At 33.8% G+C, this 23,672-nt stretch overlaps 1 protein-coding gene across 1 annotated transcript; it reads right to left on the bottom strand.

Annotated features, from left to right (window-relative positions):
• Positions 1-1,506: 1,506 nt before the first annotated feature.
• Positions 1,507-2,581, bottom strand: LOC126695013 (uncharacterized). Its single transcript, XM_050391607.1, has 2 exons — positions 2,154-2,581; positions 1,507-1,958 (listed from the first exon to the last, which is right to left on the bottom strand). The coding sequence occupies exons 1-2, from the start codon at positions 2,442-2,444 to the stop codon at positions 1,794-1,796; spliced, it is 456 nt and encodes a 151-aa protein (XP_050247564.1). The 5' UTR covers positions 2,445-2,581; the 3' UTR covers positions 1,507-1,793.
• Between the last annotated feature and the right edge of the window lie 21,091 nt (positions 2,582-23,672).

Below are 23,672 nucleotides of genomic sequence, written 5' to 3'. Positions count from 1 at the left end.
CTCAAAGAGCCACCTAATCCGAACAGATATCTACTATTGGTATTCTGAAGGTATGTTTGCGTGTGCTTATGGAACACAGACAGTGATAATAATACCGCTTAGCAGCCCATCTAGCAGAAGACGTTTTGTGATACCACACGGGGTATGGTTTGATAATAAGAGACTAAGAGTCTTTGTTCTTTTGCACTTAGAGAGGAGCGATTCGAGTGATAGCCTCAACAAGGCCTATGTGATACATGTGATATTATTCATTGCCATCATGTAACGTGGAGTCGATGAACCCACACCAAAGTCCCTCTTTTTTCATTCAGCCAACAAAAAAAAAGAAAAAGAAAAAGCAGACGTTTTGTGATTTTGTCCTACCAATACAGAAAGACAGTGTCTAGGCTTTTCACTGGAACCAACCTAATCTATTGTCCATATGTAAATCACACTGTACACTAAACCACAGTAACCGAGAAAATGAAATAACTACATGACTACGAAATTTGAATTGATCATGTAATATATATATTTAAATTTATTTGAGGTTTCAAATTTTGGTGTCCCTTTCTTTTATAGTTTTTTTTTTTTATTTATTTTTTTTTTATTTTTTTTTTTTTATCATTAATCAATTTTTAAGTATAAACAGAGATTGATCATGTAACATCTTTATGTCAAGAACTTGTAGTTCATTCGGTAAAAAATGATATTTTGAACGGCTATATACCCTCTCTCAATTATCAATTTTTTTAAAATAAAAAAACCATATATAATAATAATAATAATAATAATAATAATAATAATAATAATGTGATTATGATACTTGAATTGATTATGTATCTAAAATGAATGTATATCTATGATCATGATTACTTCACGAGTTAAAATGATTGTTATTCTTAAAGCAATCTTATTCCTTCACGAGTTAAAATGATTGTTATTCTTAAAGCAATCTTATTCATTATTTTTGTTTAAACAATGATTGCTATTCTCTTAACAATACCACAAATCCCACCCCATTATTCATAATGAACAGATTTAGATACAATGATGATGAATTGGTCCACAGAAATAAATTTATTATTATTATTTCTTAATTTGTTGGGATTGAAAACTGTGTTTATAAATTATAATGGTGGTGAGTCAAAGAAAGCTTGGCATATATTTTTTTAGCATTCATATTATATTAAATATTGAACAAAATTATCCTTATAAAAATTACACCAATGATAATGTTGTCCTACGTCATATATTTGAAAGTCACTCGGTTCTATACTTAATAGTTTCTAGTTAGCTTCTAATAATAATGAGCATTTAGCATAGAATGATGAGTAAAAACAGGACTTATTTTTTATTATGACAAAAATATTGGACCAAAAATAGCTAAATGTATTAAGCCATATATATTTCTTTTAATAATTTTATAATTCAGAAAGACGATTTAAAAACTTGGATCTTTCTCTTAGAAACACTAATAAATTTTAATTGAGCTAAAAGTTTCTAAGCAAATTTTAATGCCATATATTAACAGGACACATTTTAACCTCTTTTTTTTTTCATTGAATATCATATAATCATGAATACAAGGATTTTTCTCTCCAACCATGGCTCTTCCCTTGATCCATTCAGGAGTGGTTGCATTTTCCAATCAGGACATAAAAATTAAAAAAAAAAAAATTAAAAAGTTGAAAAAAATAAAGACCAGAACAAATTTGATGGAGAATTTAGATGGCACAGGGAAATTATAATTGGACAGGTCTCGTACTCTGATTTCCTCTTTGCTTTGTGGGAAAATAGCAATATACTAAAGTTTATGCGCCTGGTTCCTTGACTAACAGAACCTCTGTCTTGAAAAGCAGAACTGAAAGCGAGTCAATGGAGAAGTAGACGAAGCCGCCCGGTGAGTGAGTCACGAATGACCCGAAACTCGTCCCCACCACACAGTGCCACGCCGGTCCGTACAAAGTGTCAAACTCCTATATATAGTAAAATGACACTGACTTTAATTTACAGCAGGGTTTTGTTCTTCTCACATACATGTTTCAGAATTTTCTTTTGTCATTCACTTTTATTAGATTATGTTTGTGAAATATTGGACGTGAAGGAGTATTGAAAAACAATTTTCCTAGTAAAAACACACACAAAAATAGATTGATATATAGAACGTGTACCTTTTTGAGAGCTCGAGCTAGGTGGGTGGGGTTAAACTTAGGGAGTGATTTTGGGGCTGAATCTGAATCGTCAAGGAGTGATCTGGTGTAGTTCAAGGCACGTTCTTGCATGTGGAGGGGCATGTCAGATGATCTCAACCGTATGTTGAGGCTGATAGCAGTGGCAGCTAATTTCACTTGCTCTGTTGGAGCTAACCTAAAACTATCATGGGTAGTAATTGTTGGTCCAAGACTCAGTTGAGAAAGCTCTTGTATTGCTGGCTTGTCATTTAATTTTTGTGGGATATCCATCAGAAAAAGAGAGAGATATGTTGAAGAGAAATAGACCTAGTTTGAGAGAGAGAGAGAGAGAGGCTTTGAACTTGGAACACACGGAGAGAGTTGGTGAGAGGGTGTGAACTTTGAACTTTGACCAACAATTAAGTTTAAGAGAGAATGAGAGGATTTTAGTACCCATAGGACAATGAGGTCTATGACCAGACAAAATAGATAAATTTTGGGTATGAACGAGGATTTTAATCTCACGCGCTTTATAGTGGTACTGGAATATATGTTATACAGTTCCAATGATGTTTAAACTTTGAACTTTGAACTTTGAAGGTTGTAATTTTGTAACAAGACAATTGGGTGTACGGTGTGATGAGTGTTTTTCACGAAAATTGAAGAGTGTGGTTGTATCAAGACTTTGCTATCTTCGTGTTCTGACACGAGGATAGCGTGGAAACGGTGTGACAAAGGTGTGCGATTCTTGTTGACTTGATGACCTTACCCCTTTTTTTTTTTTTTTTTTTTTTTTTTGGGTGAAGGGAATTTGATCTAACTTGTTCATTTTGCTTCGTTCTGGTCGACACAGCTACAAAAATTTTGGTACGCATATGTTAGAGCCACCAAAACACAAAAAAACAAGTTATATCAATGATGTTAAAACTAAAAATTTTAGCAACCAAGCTATAGTGAAAGGTCATCTTTGACACTTTCCTGTAACTCTAAAATTATAAAGAAAAACTAATATTTTATTTCTTCCCTTTAAAATATTTTTTCTCTTTCTTTCTTTTTCTCTTCTGTATATCTGTGCAATCTCTCCCTTTCTTTTTTTTTTTTTTTTCCTCCTCTTTCTTCTTCTCCTCTTATCCTGCCTTTCTTTTCTCGTAAGCATCTCCTTGTCTCTCTCTCTCTCTTTTTTTTTCCTCCTCCTCCTCCTCCTCCTCCTCCTCCTTCTCTCTTGCCTTTCTCTTTCTCTATAGCATCTCTATATCTCTCCTACTTCTTTTGACTCAAAATTAGGACGATAGATATCAATGACAATGTGGGCATGTCGTGGAGGTTGAGTCAATGACAGTGTGGGTGTCTCAATTTCATGATTTTGAAACCTAGACCGGTCTGTATGGTTTGGCTGGGAAAACCTCAAACCGTTCATTTTTACAGTCTATTTAACATCAAGAACCGTTCCATGCAAAAAAATCAGGGACTCGTACGAACTACAGTTCGATTGCCCGGTTCTGTGAATCGTGAGCAGATCAGGCAGTTCACATGGGTCCCTTATTTCAAGCCTTAAATGGCACCATTTTGTCTCCAAAGCATTGTCTTCTTCTTCATTTTTTTTCCCTATATGGCGTCGTTTGGAATTGGATCCTCAAAGGGTCAAAATAGAAACCCTCATAGCTCGCCTCACTCTCAATCACTCTTTGAGCTCTCTGCCTCTCTCTCACCCTCATTACATCTCTTCCTCTCTCCCTCGTCGTCATTGACCACCACAGTCCTCAGCCTAGATCGTAGATCGCAGGCTCATAGCTCACCTCACTCTCATCTCTGCCTCTCTCCCTCGTTGCTATCGTCCACCACACTCTCATCTATAAAAGTTGATTAGGTAAAATAATAATAAATCTTTTACATGTGAATGTTGTGATTTATTCTTGTTTTTTCTAGCTGAATCTGTGAACATCAAAGTACATAAGTTTGGTAATTTAAATATGTTATAGATACACAAAATTTGCCTTTGCATTGAGTGTAAGATATTTGCGATATTTGCTACTAATGGTCATCAATTTATTTCAACTTGCATTGAGTGTAATTTACAAGATCAATTATATTATGTGATAATTGCATGTGAGAGTATATATATATATATATATGTGTGTGTGTGTGTGTGTGTGTGTGTTTGTGTTTGTGAATATATATAGCTATATGTGGACTGTCAACTATGTATCTGGATATTTGGGGCGATGGGTTTGTTGTAAAAAATTGGTGAATTTCAGAAATTGTATGAAGTTGTGAATTTATGATTCTTTGACTTTATGACTCTGTGCACATTAGTTTGTTAATTTGACTCTATGTATGAAGTTGTGATTCTTTGACTCTCTGTATTTCAAATATTGATGGGTCTATGAGTGTTTGACTAGTTGTTTAGTCTTTTAGATTAAAATGGAAACAGAGACTAGGTCTACTCCATCACATGAAGTTGATTCCAATGTAGTGGAGTCTAGCTCAAAAGTAAGGGAAAAGGTTGATCCGGCTTGGGAACATTTTAGCCTTTGGATGGATGAGAAGGGACGGAATACTTTTACATGTGTGTATTGTAGGCAAACATATAAAGGTGGGCGTATTAATAGGATGAAACTACACCTTGTAGGGATAAAAGGTGATATTGGATCATGTAAAACGGTTTTTGGATGTGAGATACCAAATGTTGGAATATTTGAAGGAGTTTGAATTGAAGAAAAAGCTTCCAAACAATGTCAAGAAGAAATGTTTAATGTGCCTTCCACAAATAGTAATATGCAAGAAGATGAAGATGTTCAAGAAGTATTTAGTAGTGGGTTGCCTAAAAAACTATTTTAGGTAAAAGAAAGGGAACAAAGCCAGTGGACAATTACTTTTCTCCAAGAACTACTCTAGGAGCTCAACCGTCTCTTAAAAGTGTGTTCTAAAGCAAAGAAAATGTGAGGCAAACTGATATGGCTATTGCAAGGTGGATGTATGACACTTGTATTCCTTTTAATGCTGTGAATTGAGTGTACTACCAATGGATGATTGGTGCCATAGTTGCCACCGGTCCTGGTTACAAAGGTCCAATTTATCATGCTATACGGGTCCCTTTGTTCAGGGATCAAAAGAAAGAGGTTCAATTGTTAGTTGACTCACAACGTAGGCATTGGGCAAAGTTGGATGTACACTTATGGCTGATGGTTAGACAGATACAATACATAGGTCATTGATCAATTTCCTTGTTTATTGTCCTAGGGGAATGATATTTGTAAAATCAGTTGATGCTTAAGAGGTTGTGAAGAGTTCCAGAAACTTGTTTAATTGTTTGATAAAGTAGTTACTTGGGTTGGTCCAAAAAACACAGTTCACTTGGTTACTGATAATGCCCATTATGTATTTGCTAATAAATTATTGTGTGAAAAGTATAAAACTATTAATTGGTCTCCTTGTGCAGCACATTGCCTGAATCTTGGGTTGAAGGATATGGAAGAAATGCCTCATGTGGATAGACTCAAAAAAGGTGCTTCCAAAATTACGGTTTTTATTTATAATCATGTGGCTTTGGTTGCATGATTGAGGAATAGACCTAGTTGGATAGAAATTGTACGTACGGGAACAACAAGATTTGCTACTACTTTCCTTGCATTTGGAAGCATTCATGTGCATAAGCATGACTTGCAAGCCTTAGTGACTAGCAAGTTCTTTGTGGACAATAGATTGGCAAGAGAGTTAAAGGCAAAAGAAGCAGTTTCTATCATTTTGATAATTCTTTTTGGGATGATATTAATGTTATTGTCAAGATTTCATCGCCACTCATTCGTTTGTTACAGATTGTTGATTCTGATCAAAGGCTTGCAATTGGATATGTGTTTAAGGGCATGTATAGAGCACGGTTGGGAATCAAGAAGAACTTCTGAATGGAGAAGCACTTGTACAAGCCATATACCTCAACTATAAAAAACCGTTGGGATAAACATTTGTGTAAAGATCTTCATGCTGCTTCATATTGGTTAAATCCCGCTTTTCAATATGATGAGGAGAATTTTTGTCGGTAACTAGCAATAAATATGGCTGTTTTGAACTACATTGGGAAAAAATATGATGGTGACCAAGCAAAGGTAATTAAGGAAACCCAATATTTTTGAGATCATATTGGGAGCTTTGATAGAAGTCTTGCATTGTCAACAAGCAAGACCACTCATCCATGTGAGAAGTAATTAGTTTACTTTAATACTATAAACAAATCTTAGTTTTTTTTTTGTTTATGTTGAAAGTTAGTTTTGTCACTATAGTTTAGATAACTGAAGTGATTATTCAATTGGAAGTTAGTTTGTTTATGTTGATTAATATTAGTTTATGTTATGTTATGAAAATCAGATGAATGATGGAAGTTGTGGGCGGCTGATGCTCCAAACTTGCAAAAATTGGCAATTAGAATCCTTAGCCAAACTTCCGCCTCTTCTGGATGTGAGCGTAATTGGAGTTTATTTGGGCAAATACATTCTAAGAGGAGAAATAGGTTGGAGCATCAAATGCACAATGATCTTGTGTTTGTTCATCATAACTTGTGATTAAGACATAGGTAACTAAATGCTATATCTTGTTATTGTATTAATTTTTAGAAAGTCATTTATATAATGTAATTGTTAGTTACTAATTATGTTCAAATTCCAATAATGAGGATGACATTTTATGATGCAGTCTTTACAACAAAAAGTTTAATTTTGACCCCATTGATTATGCAAGTATCGACAAAACTGATTTTTGGGTATTTGTGGAAGAGGAAGACCCATATCTAGGATATGAAGAGTGTGAGAGACCGCAAAGGTGCCCTCAAAAAAGAGATTTGGGTGCTTGTTCAAGATACCTCTCTTTTTGGGTAAGTGGTGTGGAGTTGCCACTTATTTTTTTAATAAAAAAAATAAGAAAAAATTAAATACAACTTGACATGACTAAAATGTTCCATTATCATTGATTGAATAAAGAAAATACAAACTTGATAAATTGAGTATTACATGGCTTTGGGACCTAGTTACAAACTACCAAAGATACATGGCTTTTTGTCCTAGCTACAATCTACCCAAAATAAAACAAAGATAAAGCCTAGGTCTACCTATCCAAAAACACTAAATTCGGAGGCAAGGTTACGGAATGGGAAGGTGTTAGACACCCATTCTGCTCAAACGGAGTTTGGTCTTCTAGACTCTTATGACTAATATACCTCTTTATGCATGTTATGAATGATATGTTGTACACATGAAACACTTAACTAAACTAAGTAGCATAAGTCTATTTATAAATGTGTCCTCTTCTTTGTTAAAAATTCAGATTTGTTGTTGTGAAAAAATTTTGGTTTGATTCGTAAAAAAATATCAGATTCGTTTTTGTATAAGTTAAAAAAATAGTTTTTTTTATGAAAGAAAAAATATCAGATCTTTTTTATCAAGTAAAAAATAATTTTTGCTAAAAAGTATAAGATCTATTTTGGGAACAAAAGAAAAGATTGGTTTTTGGTTTGTATGTAAAAAAAATCAGATCCATTTTGTAGATAAAAAAAAAAATCTAGATTTGTAGAGAGCTTAGAAAAAAATCAGATCTGTTTTTTATGTGAAATAAAAAATAAAAATCTTTTTTATTTTTTAAGAAGAGAATTACATTCATGAAATAAGCCTACGCTACTTGCATAACAAAACAAACAAAACATTACTCATGACCTTTTTATTTCAAAATCTGCTATATTTAAAATTTTCAAATCTATATTTGTTGGGGTACATTTCTTTACACCTAAAGTTATTTAAATAACACCTATTTATTTTCAAATGTCACAAACAAATTATTGGGCATGCCTAAATATTTTCTGACTATTACTATGACTAGCCCACAACTTTTCTTCTCTCTATCACAAAACTGGGCTACAAAATACAAAACGTTATGGGACCCCAACATTTTCCCGTAAAAATTCGAATTATTTAGTAAGCGAGATAAAAACTAATCTTTTCTAAAGCCTAAGAATACTCATGCTTGGCAATATTTGAGAAGCCCATGATTCAAATCCATGGCAAAACAATTTTATTTATGGAATTCAAATCCATAATCAAAGCCCATGGTTTAAACACATGGTAATTCATTTATTCAAAAGCCCAATTCTCATTGGCAACATTCAAAGCCCAATTTTCATTGGCAACATCAAAAGTCCAATTTTCATTGGCAATATCAAAGCCCAGTTCTCACTAGCAATATTGCCCAATTCTCATTGGCAACATCAAAGCCCAGTTCTCACTAGCAATATTTAAAGCCCAATTCTCATTGGCAACATCAAAACCCAGTTCTCGCTGGCAATATTTAAAGCCCAATTCTCATTGACAATCTTAAAGCCCAGTTCTCGCTGGCAATATCAAAAGCCCAATTTTCATTGGCACTATTTTATCAAAAAAGCTCAAGATTATTAACGCTTGGCAAGGAAAAAAATATATCATGGTATAATCGTTGCTCAAATATTGCTAAGACAATCGTCTTAAAACAAAAACTCATTGGGAGTTATCTTGGAGATTATGATCTCATGTGATAAACCCGTGAAGTCACCATTTTATGTCACAACATCAACACTCATGGTAAGTATTCAAACCCATAAAGCTCGACATTTACATTATGATGCGGTTATTAGAAACCACGAGCATTATTTACAATATGGAATTCACAGCAAATGATTTACAAAAGCATTTTGAAGCTTGTCCTATTGTTTCAAATGTTACAACTAATTGCCCACAAAGGCCCATTGCAAGTATCTATGAAAAGAACCCAAAGTATTCACTAACAAAAGCCCATGAGGAATGAAAGCCCATGGCAAACATGTGTTGTTAATGTCCATTTTGAAGGATGCACATAGCCTGGCCTAAATGAACCAGTCCATGTATACAAGCCCAACCCAAAAGACACCAGCAGGAGGGAAAAAATTGAGTACGGGCAACCAGCCCTTGTTCATCCCTAACCAAAAAGCAACTAGAGACCCCTACAAGAGAACCAAGCCTTTAAGGATAAACTAAGGGTTGTCCCATCAGTTTTCTGCCACCCCTTGCCTGACGTGAACAGTGCCCAAGGGCTGTCATATCAGCTGAAGTCTAAAAAATGATGGAACTCCATCATCTTCCTCATGACTGCACCTCTAACGAAAGGGGAGCTAAAACCAAGTTATCCAAACTTCCACAAATCGATGCTATAAATGTTAAAAATGTTCAAGACGTGATTCATGTGCCAAGCCCATGAATCCTAAAAGGGAAAAATTGGGAACATGTGGTTTGGAGGGCATAAAGGGATCTCCAACGGAACCCCCTAAAGTGGACTAAAGCTTGACACCTGGCTTGGGGTGTTAAATCTTACTTCTCAGGGGTCCGAATCTCAGTTGCAACATTAGAATTCTCTCTTGATACACACCTCAATCACAATAATTAGCTCAGCCCCAAAATCCTAGCATTTAATGCAAAACACTCTAAAATCTCATCATTACCCAGAGAAGCAAAGTAGCCCCTAAAATAGATTTTCCTACTTCTGATAAAAAATCCCAGGAAAGTTAACCTTGATTCACTAGCTTTGACTAGTCATATGTTTTTGGATTCTTGCTAATTAATGCTTCTAAAGCTCCATTATAAAAACATACACACTTCAGCCCACTAAAAAAACACCCTCTCTAAAATCCTAGTTTTGTTTGCTATCTTGTTGGTGGTTTAGCCTCCCTCAAGCTCACCACTCATCATCCTTAGCCCACACTCATCTAATCTTAGATGTTCTCTTCCCCTTTCACACAAACACAGCCCATAGATGTCTCTCAACTAGTCAAAAACAAGCCACCACACACAAGAAGCCTTAATCTCAGTATCAGTCCCATCTCACTCACTCAAAATAGCTCACATTCATCTTATTCATGCCTTATGAATATACACTCACTAAAATTTTAGCTTAATACTTGCTGCACTGAGCTAGGGATCTTTCTCTCCCTTCATACCATGCCAATTAATCATTTTTTCTTTTTTCCAATGGAACCTTTAATGTTTAATTTTTTATTTTACTGTTGAAGGATATGATGTATTCATAACGGTCGAACTCTTCTCTCACATTAATGTAATAATGGCTGAAAGTACAATGAATTCCTCTTAAACGAGACATACAAGGATCCCCAAGAGTTAACTTTTTTCTTAAATTTATCTAATTATTGATTGTTGGACTATGTAATTTCACCCTTATCGCTGGACAATTCATCTTTTTGGACTTACGTGTAACTTCACCCTTACCATTGGAGAATTTATTTCTCTTGAACGATTAGAACAGGACCACTAATGTACTAACTAAGTATTGTAAAGTATTTTTCATTGGGCTTTTGTTGTTGTTTTGTTAAGTGCAGCCTCTGTTTTCTTGCTTGGATAGGCTTGTCATCGCACCGAAAGCCTTTGGGTGCCATCTCAAGAGCCCATAGTCAAGTTTCGGTTTGGTTTCCCGACATTTCATTCAAAGGCATCAATTTCCCCCTCAACAATATCTAAAGAAGATATAAATCTGTTTTTGTGTTAAAAAAATCCAGATTGCATCTAAGGAAGACACAAATATGTTTTTTATTTGAAAAAATTCAGATTTGCATCTAAGGAAGATACAAATCAGTTTTTGATTTTAAAAAATTTAGATCTGCCTCTAAGGAAGATACAAATCAGTTTTTGACTTTAAAAAAAATTCAAATATGCATCTAAGGAAGATGCAAATCAGCTTTTATTTTGAAAAATTCAGATTTACATCTAAGGAAGATGCAAATCAGTTTTATGGTTTTTGAAAAAGATGTAATGATAACCAGATTTTTGAAACTAAAAAAATAGATCATGACAATAAAAACATCGAGAACATATTCCAACAAAATAATATTGACCATACAAGTTACGAGTATTAGAAATTAAAACTAAAAGAAGATTTACTCATGCATCATCAAAATAAAAGAAACAGAAAAAAGGGTAAAGAAAGAACCACCTCTTGCATGGATGTACTCTTCTTCTTGAGGGAATTTTTAGGGTTCAAAGAAATTTGTTCATTTATCTTTGAAACCTAAAATACCTTGCTTACAAAAAAGAAATTCTTAAGGCTAGAGCCTCCAGAACGTCTTTAACGTAAGAGAGAAAATAATAGAAAGGAGAGTCAGAAAAAGGGGAAATCAGAGAGCGTGAAAAAAGTCTACTAAATTTTGAGATCCAGCCTCTATTTATAAAGGCTGGTAGGCTCAAAAAAATAGTTAGATGATCAAAATACGAACTAGGACGCGTCATTATCTCTAAAAAGTCGAAAAGGAGGAGTTTTATCTCAATCTGAGTGCCCTTGGGTTGAGGCCCGAGTTTGTGCCAATCGGCACTCCAAAAGTGCTGAATGGTTGCCAGGCCCACTTTTGACTTCTAGTCCATTTTGGACTCCTTTTTTGAAATTTCTTGAGTCGGGACTTGCACTTAAATGCGTTTTTAATCCATATTCTAAAAATTAAACTCTTTTCTAGATAATTTAGGTCTTTTCAGCAACAATTATCTTGTAGATAAATACTCTAAAAAGTCTTGATTATCCTCAATTTTATTGTTATCCAATTATCCCTTTTATTCCCATGCAAGCAAGCCTGTTTTTGACACTCACTAACAACCAACCACAAAATTATTTAATTAATTTTAATTGTTTAGTCAATCAGAATTAATTTAAATTAATCATGCATGGTTGATTTTACCTAGACACAAAGCATGCTAACCGTGCAAACTTGATCATGCGATATCTTTCAATCTGGGCATACCATCGTGACTAGTAGAATTTCAAGATCATTTTTATGATATGCAATGAACAAATTAATGCATTTAATGCAATCATGAATTTCGAGTATATGAATGGTCATTCTAGTTATCTTCCTTGATTAAATCATGGGTATAAAATTGAGTGTCTACAAAGAGTTGGAGAATGTAATTTATGAAGAGGGTGCGTATCCAGCTAGTGCAGAGCCTTTTTTTAATATTGAAGGTTAGTTTATATGTAAACAATTTGATAACCTATAATGATTTTTCTTTTATTTTTTTCAAACTTGTGTAAACATTATAATAATTTTTCTTTTTATTTTGTTCGAACTTGTGTGTAGATGATAGCAATGAGGTTGAAAGAGTTGATTTGGGAACATTTGGACAAACAATAAGCCCTCCTCCTAGATTTCCAGAGAATGATGATGAGCATGATAACTTTCATGACATTGATGATTTATGATCAGAATAATTCTGTTTGAACTTTGAAGTTCTATTTTGTATTTTAGAGATAATTTCTATGTCTTTTTGTAAGCCACTGTGTGTAACTTGGAGTTTGAAGTTCTATTTTGTTTTTTAGAAATAAGTTCTATTTTGTTTTTTAGAAATAAGTTATATGTATATTTGTAAGAAACAATGTGTAACTTGGAGGCTTGTTTATGCATTTTTACTTTGTACTTTTATGGATTGATTGAGTAATTCATATTTATGTTTGCTAAGGATTTGAAATTTCTTATTTGTCTTGTGAAAGTTATGATATAATAAATATTTGAAAGATAGATCTCTAACAGAATTAGACTATTTTAGTTAATTTTTATATTTTTTATTAATTTAATATTTTTATATATATTTAAAATAATTATTAAATTAATTATGATGTCATCATGTTTCAACCTCAGTTCAACCTTGGTTCGACCTCAAAAACCTTGAACCTCTTCCTTTTACAATTCAATGAACTATCCGGGTTTCAAAACCATGCTCAATTCATGGGTGTCACGGTGGTTCAGCAAGTGTGTGATGGGTTTTGACAGGTGTCGCTAGGTTTGTGGGGGGTTTGTGATTTGATTTGGGTGGTGGGGGTTTTGATTTTTAGGGTTTGTGGCCCCCTATGGGTGGCAGTGATGGTGGTTTTGGATGGTTATTTTGTTTTGGGTTTGGTGGGTTGCGATTTGGAGGGATTGTGATAGATGGGTGTTGCTATTATGGGTGGCAACGGCTGTGGTTGTGGTTTTGTGATGGTTTCCGTGGCTGTGGCAGTGGTTGTTATGGTTGGTTGTCGTTGTGGTAATGGTGGTTGTGCCTGTTGTTTCTTGTGTTGGATATATTATTTTATTATATTGTTTATATTATTTTAATATGTTAAATGTTAAAATAAAACTATTGATATTAGGTGTTTTGTAAAGTGACGTGGTAAAATAGATAAAGTCTGTTTTTGAGGAGCTAAAAGCTAAAATTTTTAACTCCATTGATGTGAATGCTCTTAATTGATACAGATCAATTATGTTATACCTCAACTTAAATTTCAATACATTTCAATCCTTTTGGCTATTTAGAGCAATTGTACTAAATTCAGTCGGTAAACAAATGTTATCCTATACTTAAAATAAAGATGTTTGCGATTAAGTATAGGAACAAGCTTAATTTAAGATTCGTCCAATGAGTGTGTCTTGACAATTAGGGTTGTCTATTTGTTAGGGAAGACAGAAAAGTGAGAGGATAAAAAATAGTGGGAGGATAGAAAAGTAGGAGGATTGAAAAAATTTACTTTCCCTCATAAGTGTTTCGTTGGAGGGATGGAAAAGTAGAGAGATTAAAAAAAAAAAAAAAAAAAACTCTTTTGTTTGGTTAAAATGAAAAATGAGAGGATAGAAATAGATTTGGTGGAAATTTACTATTATTTCCCTATTAAATAAAACAAAAAGTAACACATTATATTTTTATTAAAAATTTGTGTATGAATGAATAATTCATTAAAAAAGAAAGGCACAAGAAGTTCAAGAACCAAAACTATTTCTTAAAAAAAAAAATAATAAAAAAAAAAAAACTAAACTAATGTGAAAAGAAACAAATAATAATAATAATAATAATAATAATAAGATAATTTCTTGAACATGATTGGGTGAAAAACAAAGAGGAAAAGACAAAAAAGTAATGTAAAGTGGCTGGGTAATGGGTGAAGAGTGGAGCGAGGAAGAAATAGACAAAATTCTGTACAAAATGAAGAGCATAATTTTGTCCAAAAATGCCTAGCCTCATTTTCACTCTCATTTTCTTCCCAATTTTTCAGTAGGCCTAGAGAGAAAACGACAAGACCCCACCAATTTTCCCTCTCCCTCCCCCTTCCCCTTCAAACTAATAAACACCCTTTTCATTCATTTTCTCTCTCATATTCTTTTTTTTTTTTTTTTTCCCATACTCCCTAAATCACTCCAACCAAACATAGCATTAGATCTCCCTTTAGGTGGTCTCAGCCAAAACGAGGAGAGTCTAGAACCAATTAAAGGTCACTTGGTTCCTCCCTTAATGAACCATGAAATGACCATGGAGTTCCCTTTCCTGCGTGCTAGAAGGCATGAGATTAGGTCTGAACCATCTAAGCATAAGGAAGACCCCTAGCAGAGATGAGCATACATGCTAGCCTAACCTTGGACAGGGATCAAGACGCTATTCCTTATGGTTAGGCGTGACTTGATTATGGGAATAACACGAGAATAGCTGTTTGAAGGGGATTATGGAAACAAGGGATATGTGCATAGGGAAAACCATTATTGGATATGGACCATAACGTACGATAACTTGTGTCATGTGACAGGAGCTCCTGGCTTGCACCGAATAAGCTATATGAAAGAATGGTTTTTATTCCAAGTCCTAAAGAAGTGTGCTAGTATTTTTGGTTTATTCACCTTGGTTTCTCTCTTCCCTCGTGGAAGCTCCCACAAAATCATAATTTGATACGTTAACTCCATGTGTAGGCAGAGTATTGGGTTTTACTTTACACCTAAACACCGCTGTCAAGCTGTTTGAGAAAATGGCTATTCAATGGGCCATAGCCTCTACCGTCACCTAAAGAGAAAAATTGCAGTAATCGGCTTTCGTTCTTTTAGCCCAGCAACAAAAGCAATACATTTTTTTTTTTAATTACTGAAAAGCAATACTTTTTTATAATTTTTTTTTTTTTACTTACATATGAGTATGACACGTCTTTTTTTCTTGATTTGATATTTGAAATTCAATACTAATATATTAGATTACTGAATTTAATTGATTCATTGTTGTTTTAGATATTAGTAGTTCATATCATAATCCTCCTTATTATATAAAATACTGTTAAAAATGTTTATTATTTGGTTTATAAACAATAATATGATTGTGTATAAAATTATGTGAGGAAAACTTAAGAGTTTAATACACACACTTAAGTTTTCCTCACATAATTTTATACACAGTCATATTATATATATAAATTTTTGGTAACTCAAAAATACACCAGTTTTGAAAATTTTCATTTCAATGGACATACCAAAATAGCCATTAGAAAAAAATCGAAAACTTTGATTTTAACCACATTCCAGGCTACCACCCAATACTAATGGGATGGATTTGTGATTGGAACTAAAGGTTATTGGCTATTTTTTCGATGGTTAATGTGGTTTTAAAAATACAAAAGATCAATATCATATTCTTGATTAAGGATTTTTGTTGTTGTTTTAATTTATATTTTTAATGTATTTTCTGAGATTTTAATTCATAAAACCAAGATCTCAACCAATATATTTTCAAATTTTCTTCCATTGCTATTAAACCATCTATTTCCAATAGCAATCTACGATGATTAGTGCGATTTAACGGTGCAATATGGATGGAAGTACTACATTGGAAACATATATAAGGTAAAAATATTTAAATGAAAAAAAAAAATGAAACTATAGGGATGAAAAATGAAAATAGGCCAAAATTAGCAAGTGAATTTTTAATTTAGTCAAAAAATAAAGGTGAAAAGCACCTTTAGTCCCTACATTTTCAGTCGATTCTCATTTTAGTCCCTATATTTTATTTTTACCGTTTTTAGTCCATATCCTGAAAAAACGCTTCCCATTTTGGTTTCTGTCGTTACATCAGAAACGGAGAAAGTTGACGTGGCAAACGACATGAATAAATAATACTAAATTAATATCTACGTGACCTAAATTAATAATAAAAAATATTTTTTGACATTAAAAAATGCCACGTCAGCATCTAAATTAAAAAAATTAATTTATTAATTTTAACTAAATAAAAAAATTAAAAACATATTTAAAAAATAAAAATCATATGAATTGAACAAGAACAGAAACTCAGATCAAAGAACACAAATCCAGAAAAAAAAAAAAAAAGAAAAAAAAAAGAAAAAGAAAAGAAAAGTAAAGTAAATCTTTGTCAGGGAGCTTTCGAGCCGCAATTCGACTCTCGTGGACAGTTGCACAGTCACATCAAACTCTGTACAAGTAGCCCATCCATCGAATTGTCGCCAACGTGGCGAAGAATCTCAATTGAGCCCTAACCTTGGTTCGAAAATGCAAGCACAGCGGCGTGCTTCAACAAGTGTTCTCAATCACCACCACGACCGACTTCCGCAAGGTCTCAAACCTTCTTGAGTCTTCCATTGGCGACATGAAGTGGCTGCTCTTGATCTACGATTCCGATAACCAAACCAACCTTTTTTTGCCTCCGATAGCGAGCAGCAACCTGATTCTGTTGTGGGTTTGGGCCCACACCGCTATGCTTCACATGGGTCAGCCGAAGGATCGAATCGACGCGGCTTTCGAGCTCGCTTCTCTGGCCAAAGACAACGATCGGAACAAGAACATCATCGCTGACGAAGGTGGGGTCCTGCCACTTCTCAAACTACTCAACAACACCAACAGCAACGAACCCAATTCGTCGATTTCTGTTGAAGCTCAAATCGCAGCCGACACTATGCTTTTCAATATCGCCACAAACCGGGACCGTGTCTGATACATGGTGGACACGCATGGGATTCTGATAATTGTTCACGTTTTGACTGAGTCTACAATAATTGTTCCCGAAAGCTCCCTAACAAAGATTTACTGGTTTTTTTTTTTAATTTTTATTTTTATTTTTTATTTTTATAATAAATTTATGGGTTTGTGTTCTTGGATCTGAGTTTGTATTCTTGTTGTTCTTGTTCAAGACACACTTAGATCTAAATTCATATGATTTTTAGTTTTTAATCTGTTTTTAATTTTTTTTATTTAATTAAAATTATTTTTTTTTAAATTTAGATGCTGACGTGGCATTTTTTAATACCAAAAAATATTTTTTATTATTAATTTAGGCCACGTGGATATTAATTTAGTATTATTTATTTCTGCCGTTTGTCACATCAGCTTTCTCCGTTTCTGATGTAATGACAAGGACCAAAACGGGAAGTGTTTTTCAGGATAGGGACTAAAAGTGGTAAAAATAAAATGTGGGGACTAAAATGGGAATCGCCTGAAAATGTAGGGACTAAAAGGTGCTTTTCGCCAAAATAAAAAATAGATTAACTATATATTTTTTTTCATATTTCTTTCAATACAAATAAAAAGAACAAATTAGAAACAGACGTAACTTAAAAAGAATGAAATGCCAAAAAAAAAAAAAAAAGAAAAAAAAAAAAGGATGAAAGTGGATATAATTTGTAATTTAGCCGAAAAACAATTAAATGCACTTTTCAAATATTTTTATGTACTTCTTTTAACACAAATAAAAAAAGGAAAAATTATTTAAAAATAAAATTTGAATAAAACATAAATAATTAAGTTTATAGTTTGATAATTCTGACAAAAAAAATTTATAGCTTGATAATTAATTTTAATATTCTATTAATCCAATAATGTTACAAATGATGAAAAGAAAACATGTACACTTATTATGTGTGAAACGTTGTTCGGGGGCCTTTTTCGGATGCCTAACCACGTGTGATCCGTTGGAGGGATGACCTTACTAAGCCCGGGTTCTTTTTGGGGAGTTGCCTCCGGAACTCAACATTGGGCCACGTGGTCCAACGGCTACTGGCGTATTTTTAAGCCTACAAGACTATTAAAGCCAAAGTCTAAGAATCACAATAATGGTTGAATAAATATGTAATATGTGTTTGATATGATAGCCTTGTAATATGCGTTTGATATAATAGTTTTGATTAATAATTGTAATAACAGTTGAAATAAAGTAGTATTTACTTAGATATAAAGTAATCATGTACTCAATGATGTAAATTTAAAGATATGGAAGCAAAGTCACTTATCTTTGTGTGGTTTATAGCTCCAGCTGTGTAGCCTCAGTGAGCTGATAGGATTCTAGCAAAATGCCAGCGGTAGAGGCTAGCCAAGCTTGTTCCTCTTATCATGCATTTAAATGAGTTTAAGCCTTGGTCAATAGTTGTAATAGTAGTTGGAATAAAGTAATATGTATTTAAATGTAAAGTAATCATGTATTCAATGATGTAAATTTAAAGATAAGGAAGCAAAGTCACTTATCTCTAATGGTTTACAGTCCCAGCTGTATAGCGTCAGTGAGCTGATAGGATTCCAGCTGAATGCCAACGGTAGAGAGGCAGTTTGCCATGATAACTTCAAGATTGAAGGGGAAAAATGGGTGCAATTGGAGGGAGAGAGAGTATGCCTAGCTGTGTGTAGGGGTTGGTTAAGCTTGCTCCTCTTATCATGCACTTAAATGAGTTTCCCCTTTGACAATGTTCTTTTAGTTGTTGTGAAGTTATGAATAATGTTGCTTTCCATGAGAAGGGCTTTTGTATGGAGTATATGTGCCTTCTAAGAGAAGGATTTTATGTAAGAAGTTGTTGTGCCTTCTAAGAGAAGGGCTTTGATATGAGATTTTGGTGTCTTCTAAGAGAAGGGCTTTAGTAATAGAAGTTCATGCTTTCCATGAGAAGGGCTTTTAGTATGAGTGTTTGATATCTCTTGAGAAGTGTGGATATGGTAAAAGATAGAGATGTTTTGTGGAATGTAGTATTTGTAATATGTATGATATATGGAAGTATGAGAGATATGAAGGTTAAAAATAGTAAAAATATGAGATTATAACCGTTGGAGAAGTTGTAGAGATTGCTTTCCAAGAGGAAAGATTTTGTAAGAGAAGAGTATGGAGATGTGTTTAGGTATTTGGAGATAGGAGCAGCAAGATATATGTATAAGAGTATTGAGATGTGTTTATGGGTAGTAAAACAATAGAATTTCAGAGTGAGAGAGTATGAGAATGGAGCTTAGAAGAGTTGTAGTGTGTTATATGTAATGGTGTAGTAAGTGTGTATGAGATTGTATAAGAGAGGTGAAGAAAGAGATGTTTAAAAATATGGGCAGCAAGATATATGTATTTTCAGAATATGGAGAGTGAGATAATGAGTATATGAGAGTAATAGTATTGTAGTGTGTTTAGCAAAGTTGCTGGGATTTTCTATTAGGATTGTATGAAGGCTTATGAAGGCATTTATGAGTTAAAAGCTGAAGAATTTAGCTCCTAATTTGGAAACTAAAAAACTCAGAAGCTTAGAACTTCATTGAGAGCTTAAGAAGATCCTTAGAGGGAGAAAGAATAGGGAAGCTTATGAGAGAGTTGTCTTCTCCATGGGTGTCCCCCCTTTGAGGTGTTGATGAAGGGTTCCATTTAACTGAGTTTAAAGGGGTATTTTAGCAAATAATATTAGCCAAAATCTATCCCAAATAGCAATAAATTTTCAGAGAATCCATCTTAAAATTTGGCCAAAAAAAGTATGTTTAGCTTTAAGGTATTCTTGTTGTTTCGGGTAAGAGCTACTGGGGAAAAAGCAACAGAAAAGGAAGGTATTTTAGTAAGAGAAAGGTAGTTTCAATAGTTGGTTTTAGTTTTAGCCAAATTTGGAAAAATCAGTAATGCTCAGGCTGCTGGGTTAGCTGTCATAGCTGTTCTGAAAAGGCTATCCTAGCTGTTAGGAAAAGCTAAGATAACTATCATGAAAAAGCTGTCACAGCTGTCATAAGACAGCTGTTTGCTTTGGGCAGAAGCCAATGAGGTCAAATGGGTGATTTCAGATTATTGGGGAGGTCATTTCATGGATTTGGCTGAAAAATGGTAAGATCTCTTTCAAGGGTATCTTGCTATTTTGGGTATAGCAACTGGTTGCTGGGATTTCAGTATTAAATGGTTGATGATATGACTTCCAGTCAGGTGTTAAGTGCTGAATACACTGCTGGGGTTTAGCTGGAAATGTTTCCTTTTTGGGGTGTTTGTGTTTTTGGTGCAAGGTTCCATTACAACACATTTCTAGCAAGTAATAGAAGGAGAGGTTGAAAGTTAATGAAGCTTTAGAGATTCAGTCAATGTCTAATGGGGTTGTGACATAATCTTGGTGAGCAAGAAGAGTATTTAATGCTCTGCTCTGGCAGTTGGGAGAGAAATATATGGTCTGCTTGTGGCAGACAACAGCTGGGTATAAAAGATATCATGAATATTTTGTATATAGTTTGAGATAAAAGATAGCCAATCAGATTAGGTCATGTGTTTGAGTTGGATTTTAACTGAAGGTAGGAATGAGATTTATGTAGAATAATATAATGAAGTTTCTAAATTTGTATAGCAACAACTAGGGATTGAATGAACAGTTACCCAGCAATTAAATGGCTGGAGATATTGAGTATTTGTCACATGATGAATATTAAGTTTGAGGAAAAGAGTAATGGGGAATTTTATCATTTAAAGTGCTATGTGATAAGAGATGCTTACCATATGTTACCCGCTACACACGGACTCGTCAGAGTTTAGGGAGTTGGAGAAGACACGCCAAACAACATGTTTCTTTTATCAACTTTAAACTGCTGGAATTTTACTGAACATACCTCTTGACTCTCCAAACCACGACTCCTAAATTTTCCCCAAAGAGACTTATGAGCTTGGGTCATAAGCCGAAGATGAGATGACGTACCTCGAGTTTTGTTGTTATTTTGTGTAAATATGGGCTCTTGTTGAAGAAGCCGCTTGCCATGAGTGTAAGAGAGGTAATATGGGCAGTGAGCTTTGATTCATTGCTTAAGCCCAATCCCTATGTTGATGTTGATGATGCCATGGGGTTATGATCCTAATTGATGAAGAGGAAATGTGGACCATAAATTCGCCTCTTGAAGTAAGGATTTCGTGGGCCATGTGAGCCCAATCCATGTTGTTGAATGAGATATGAGCTTATTTTGGGTTTTAAATATATTTACCTGTAAAATCAATAATATGTTGATATGACATGGGTTGTCAATGAAGTAATGCCACGTGGGCTGAAAAATGGTCCTCAACAAATGTTAAATAAATTTAAATGATCAAACTGAAACAATTAGATACATTAGAGTTTAAAAATAAAATATAACATGTTAGGCAAAGAAAAAAAAAGTCAATAATTAGGAAGAAGAAATAGATTGAATATATATTGAAAGTTCAATAAGTGTATAAAACACCTTGAACGTTTAGACCCCCAATTTACAAATTACTAATTCAAGCTTAATATCAAACAATTAATGTGCGGAAAATGAACATAAACTTAATACAGAATTGATAAACAATCTAAACCAAATAAAATCACATCCACAGCAGAAATTAAATGGAAAGGATTAATGGAAGAGAGATGCAAACACAAGGACAACACTCGATGTGTTATCGAAGAGAAAACCGAAGCCCTCGGCTTGAAACTTCTCTGCCGCCCTCCAAGCTGTAAACAATCCACTAAAAAATGTAGTTGGGATACATGAACAGCAAAAGACCCTCCAAGCCTAATCTACCCAATGTACCTAAGCCCTCCAAGCTCATACTCCAACGAGATTACGCCGAACCTATTTCCTCTTTATCTTGCCAGATTCCGCTACTTGACCATAGCATCTACTAATATGAAATTAGTCCCTTTTTAACTGCTTCCCAAACACCAAATGGCCTCCTCACAGATATGGGTATGGTGAGAAAAGGTTTTGGTAATGTACCTCTAAAGGATTTGATAATGGAAAGGAAGAGAGTAGAGGAATTTGAAGAGTCTCTATGTGAAGATTGTGGACGAATCAATCTTGTTTTTCTCTAGGGTTTCTCTTTCAAAATTCTCTCTGGAAGCTCTCTCAATATCGTGGGTATAAGGGTATATATATAGTAGGGTGAGAAGGAATGCGAAAAGTCAGTTTTTCCCAAACAGGGTGTTCTGGTGACTTGACCTCGCGACTAGGTTGAGTCGTGAGTTCAAGCCGCGAACTAACAGCTTGGCCAGCCTGGGACTTTTGTCCTGTAGTGCAACAACTGGTGCGACTCTTCAGCTTCTGGCATGCTTAGCACGCGTGCAACTTTCTGGTGGCTTGCAAGCCGCAAGCCACCCACGAGATCCAGTCACGAGTCCCTGCTTCTTTGCACAATCTTGAACATTTCTTCACACTCTCTCACACACTACCCTTACATGATTTCCACCTAAATACAAGGTTACTAATTGCTAAAATACAAGCAAATTTGGGACAGAATAAAGCCAACAAGATGGTTGATAAAATTCAACCGTACATATATATATATATATATATAAACTACTCATATTAACAGTAGATCTAACACTAAAAATAATATTAGAGAATCAAGAATGGAGCCAATATGGGGCCAAGCCCACTTGACCTTAAGGAAAAAAGGATGTAGGTATATATATTCCCTACAATTTTATATTTGGCCATCTCCTCTACAATTTTACATTAATTTTATTTTAAGAGCATTTGCATTTGTTGTTGTAAAATGTTATAAAACTCCAAATTTATCTAATTAACCCCAAAATATACTAAGATCAGTCTATGTATCATTGTGCAAAAATACATTTGTGCAATGATATTTGCACAATTATTGTAGTTATGCAAATGAATAATTTAGTGATTCTTTAGATTGAGTGAAGTGGTTTTGGTTAAGGAAAAGAGAGATATGATTTGAGATAATAAAAAATTGATTAGAAAATAGATTTTAATGGAATGTAGTGTAAAATAAAAAAAAAATTAAAAAAAAAATTAAATGTGGGATGTTTTAAAAAGTGAGTATGTAAAATAGAAAAAATAGATTCTTATACTAAAATAGATAGAAATTTTGCACTAGTTTATACAAATGCGCTAATATAGTAAAAAATAATAGCATTTTGTCATTTGTGTATTTGTCTTTGTCTTTTGTTAATAGTTATATATATATATATATATATATATATATTTTTTTTTTTTGCTTTTACTCCTGCCTGTCCGCCCGTAACTTGAAGGCCTAGCCTCATCATGCAGAGAATTACATATCAAGTTTATCTTATTTTCATAAATAAATAATAACAAAGTTTATGTTATTTATTTCTATCTTTTTTTTTTTTTGAGAAGATTATTTTATTTCGATCCTTTTTTTTTTGTTAAGAAAGATTGTATTTCTATCTAGAGTAAAAGAAAAAGAACATATTTTTATTCCTATGATACCTTCTTCTTTCTTTCTCTCTCTCTCTTTTTTGTTTTTAATATTTTTTTTTTATGATGTTTGATACAAGATAAGATAAGACTAACTAACCTTCTTGCCCAGACGAACCCATCAAACACCTTCGTCCATCTTGCCACGTCATGGACGAAGGAAGGCAAGCCATTAAATGAAGGATTCAGTACTTTGAGTAGTTACAAAACCAACTATCAGACCGTTGGAAGCTCATCAAGGCCTACATTACTAAGCCCAGAGGCATTACAAAAAG

This window comes from Quercus robur, chromosome 8 (genome assembly GCF_932294415.1).
Source record: "Quercus robur chromosome 8, dhQueRobu3.1, whole genome shotgun sequence".
NCBI classification, from domain to species: Eukaryota; Viridiplantae; Streptophyta; class Magnoliopsida; order Fagales; family Fagaceae; genus Quercus; species Quercus robur.
Note: the sequence above shows the minus strand (reverse complement) of the source record. Positions and strands in the feature narration are given on the sequence as shown.

Excerpts from the sequence above, each read along its gene's own strand:
- LOC126695013 (XM_050391607.1), bottom strand. The coding sequence starts at position 2,444 with ATGGATATCCCACAAAAATTAAATGACAAGCCAGCAATACAAGAGCTT. Across the intron at positions 1,959-2,153 it reads TAGCTCGAGCTCTCAAAAAG|GAGTTTGACACTTTGTACGG; the intron begins GTACACGTTCTA and ends TACTATATATAG.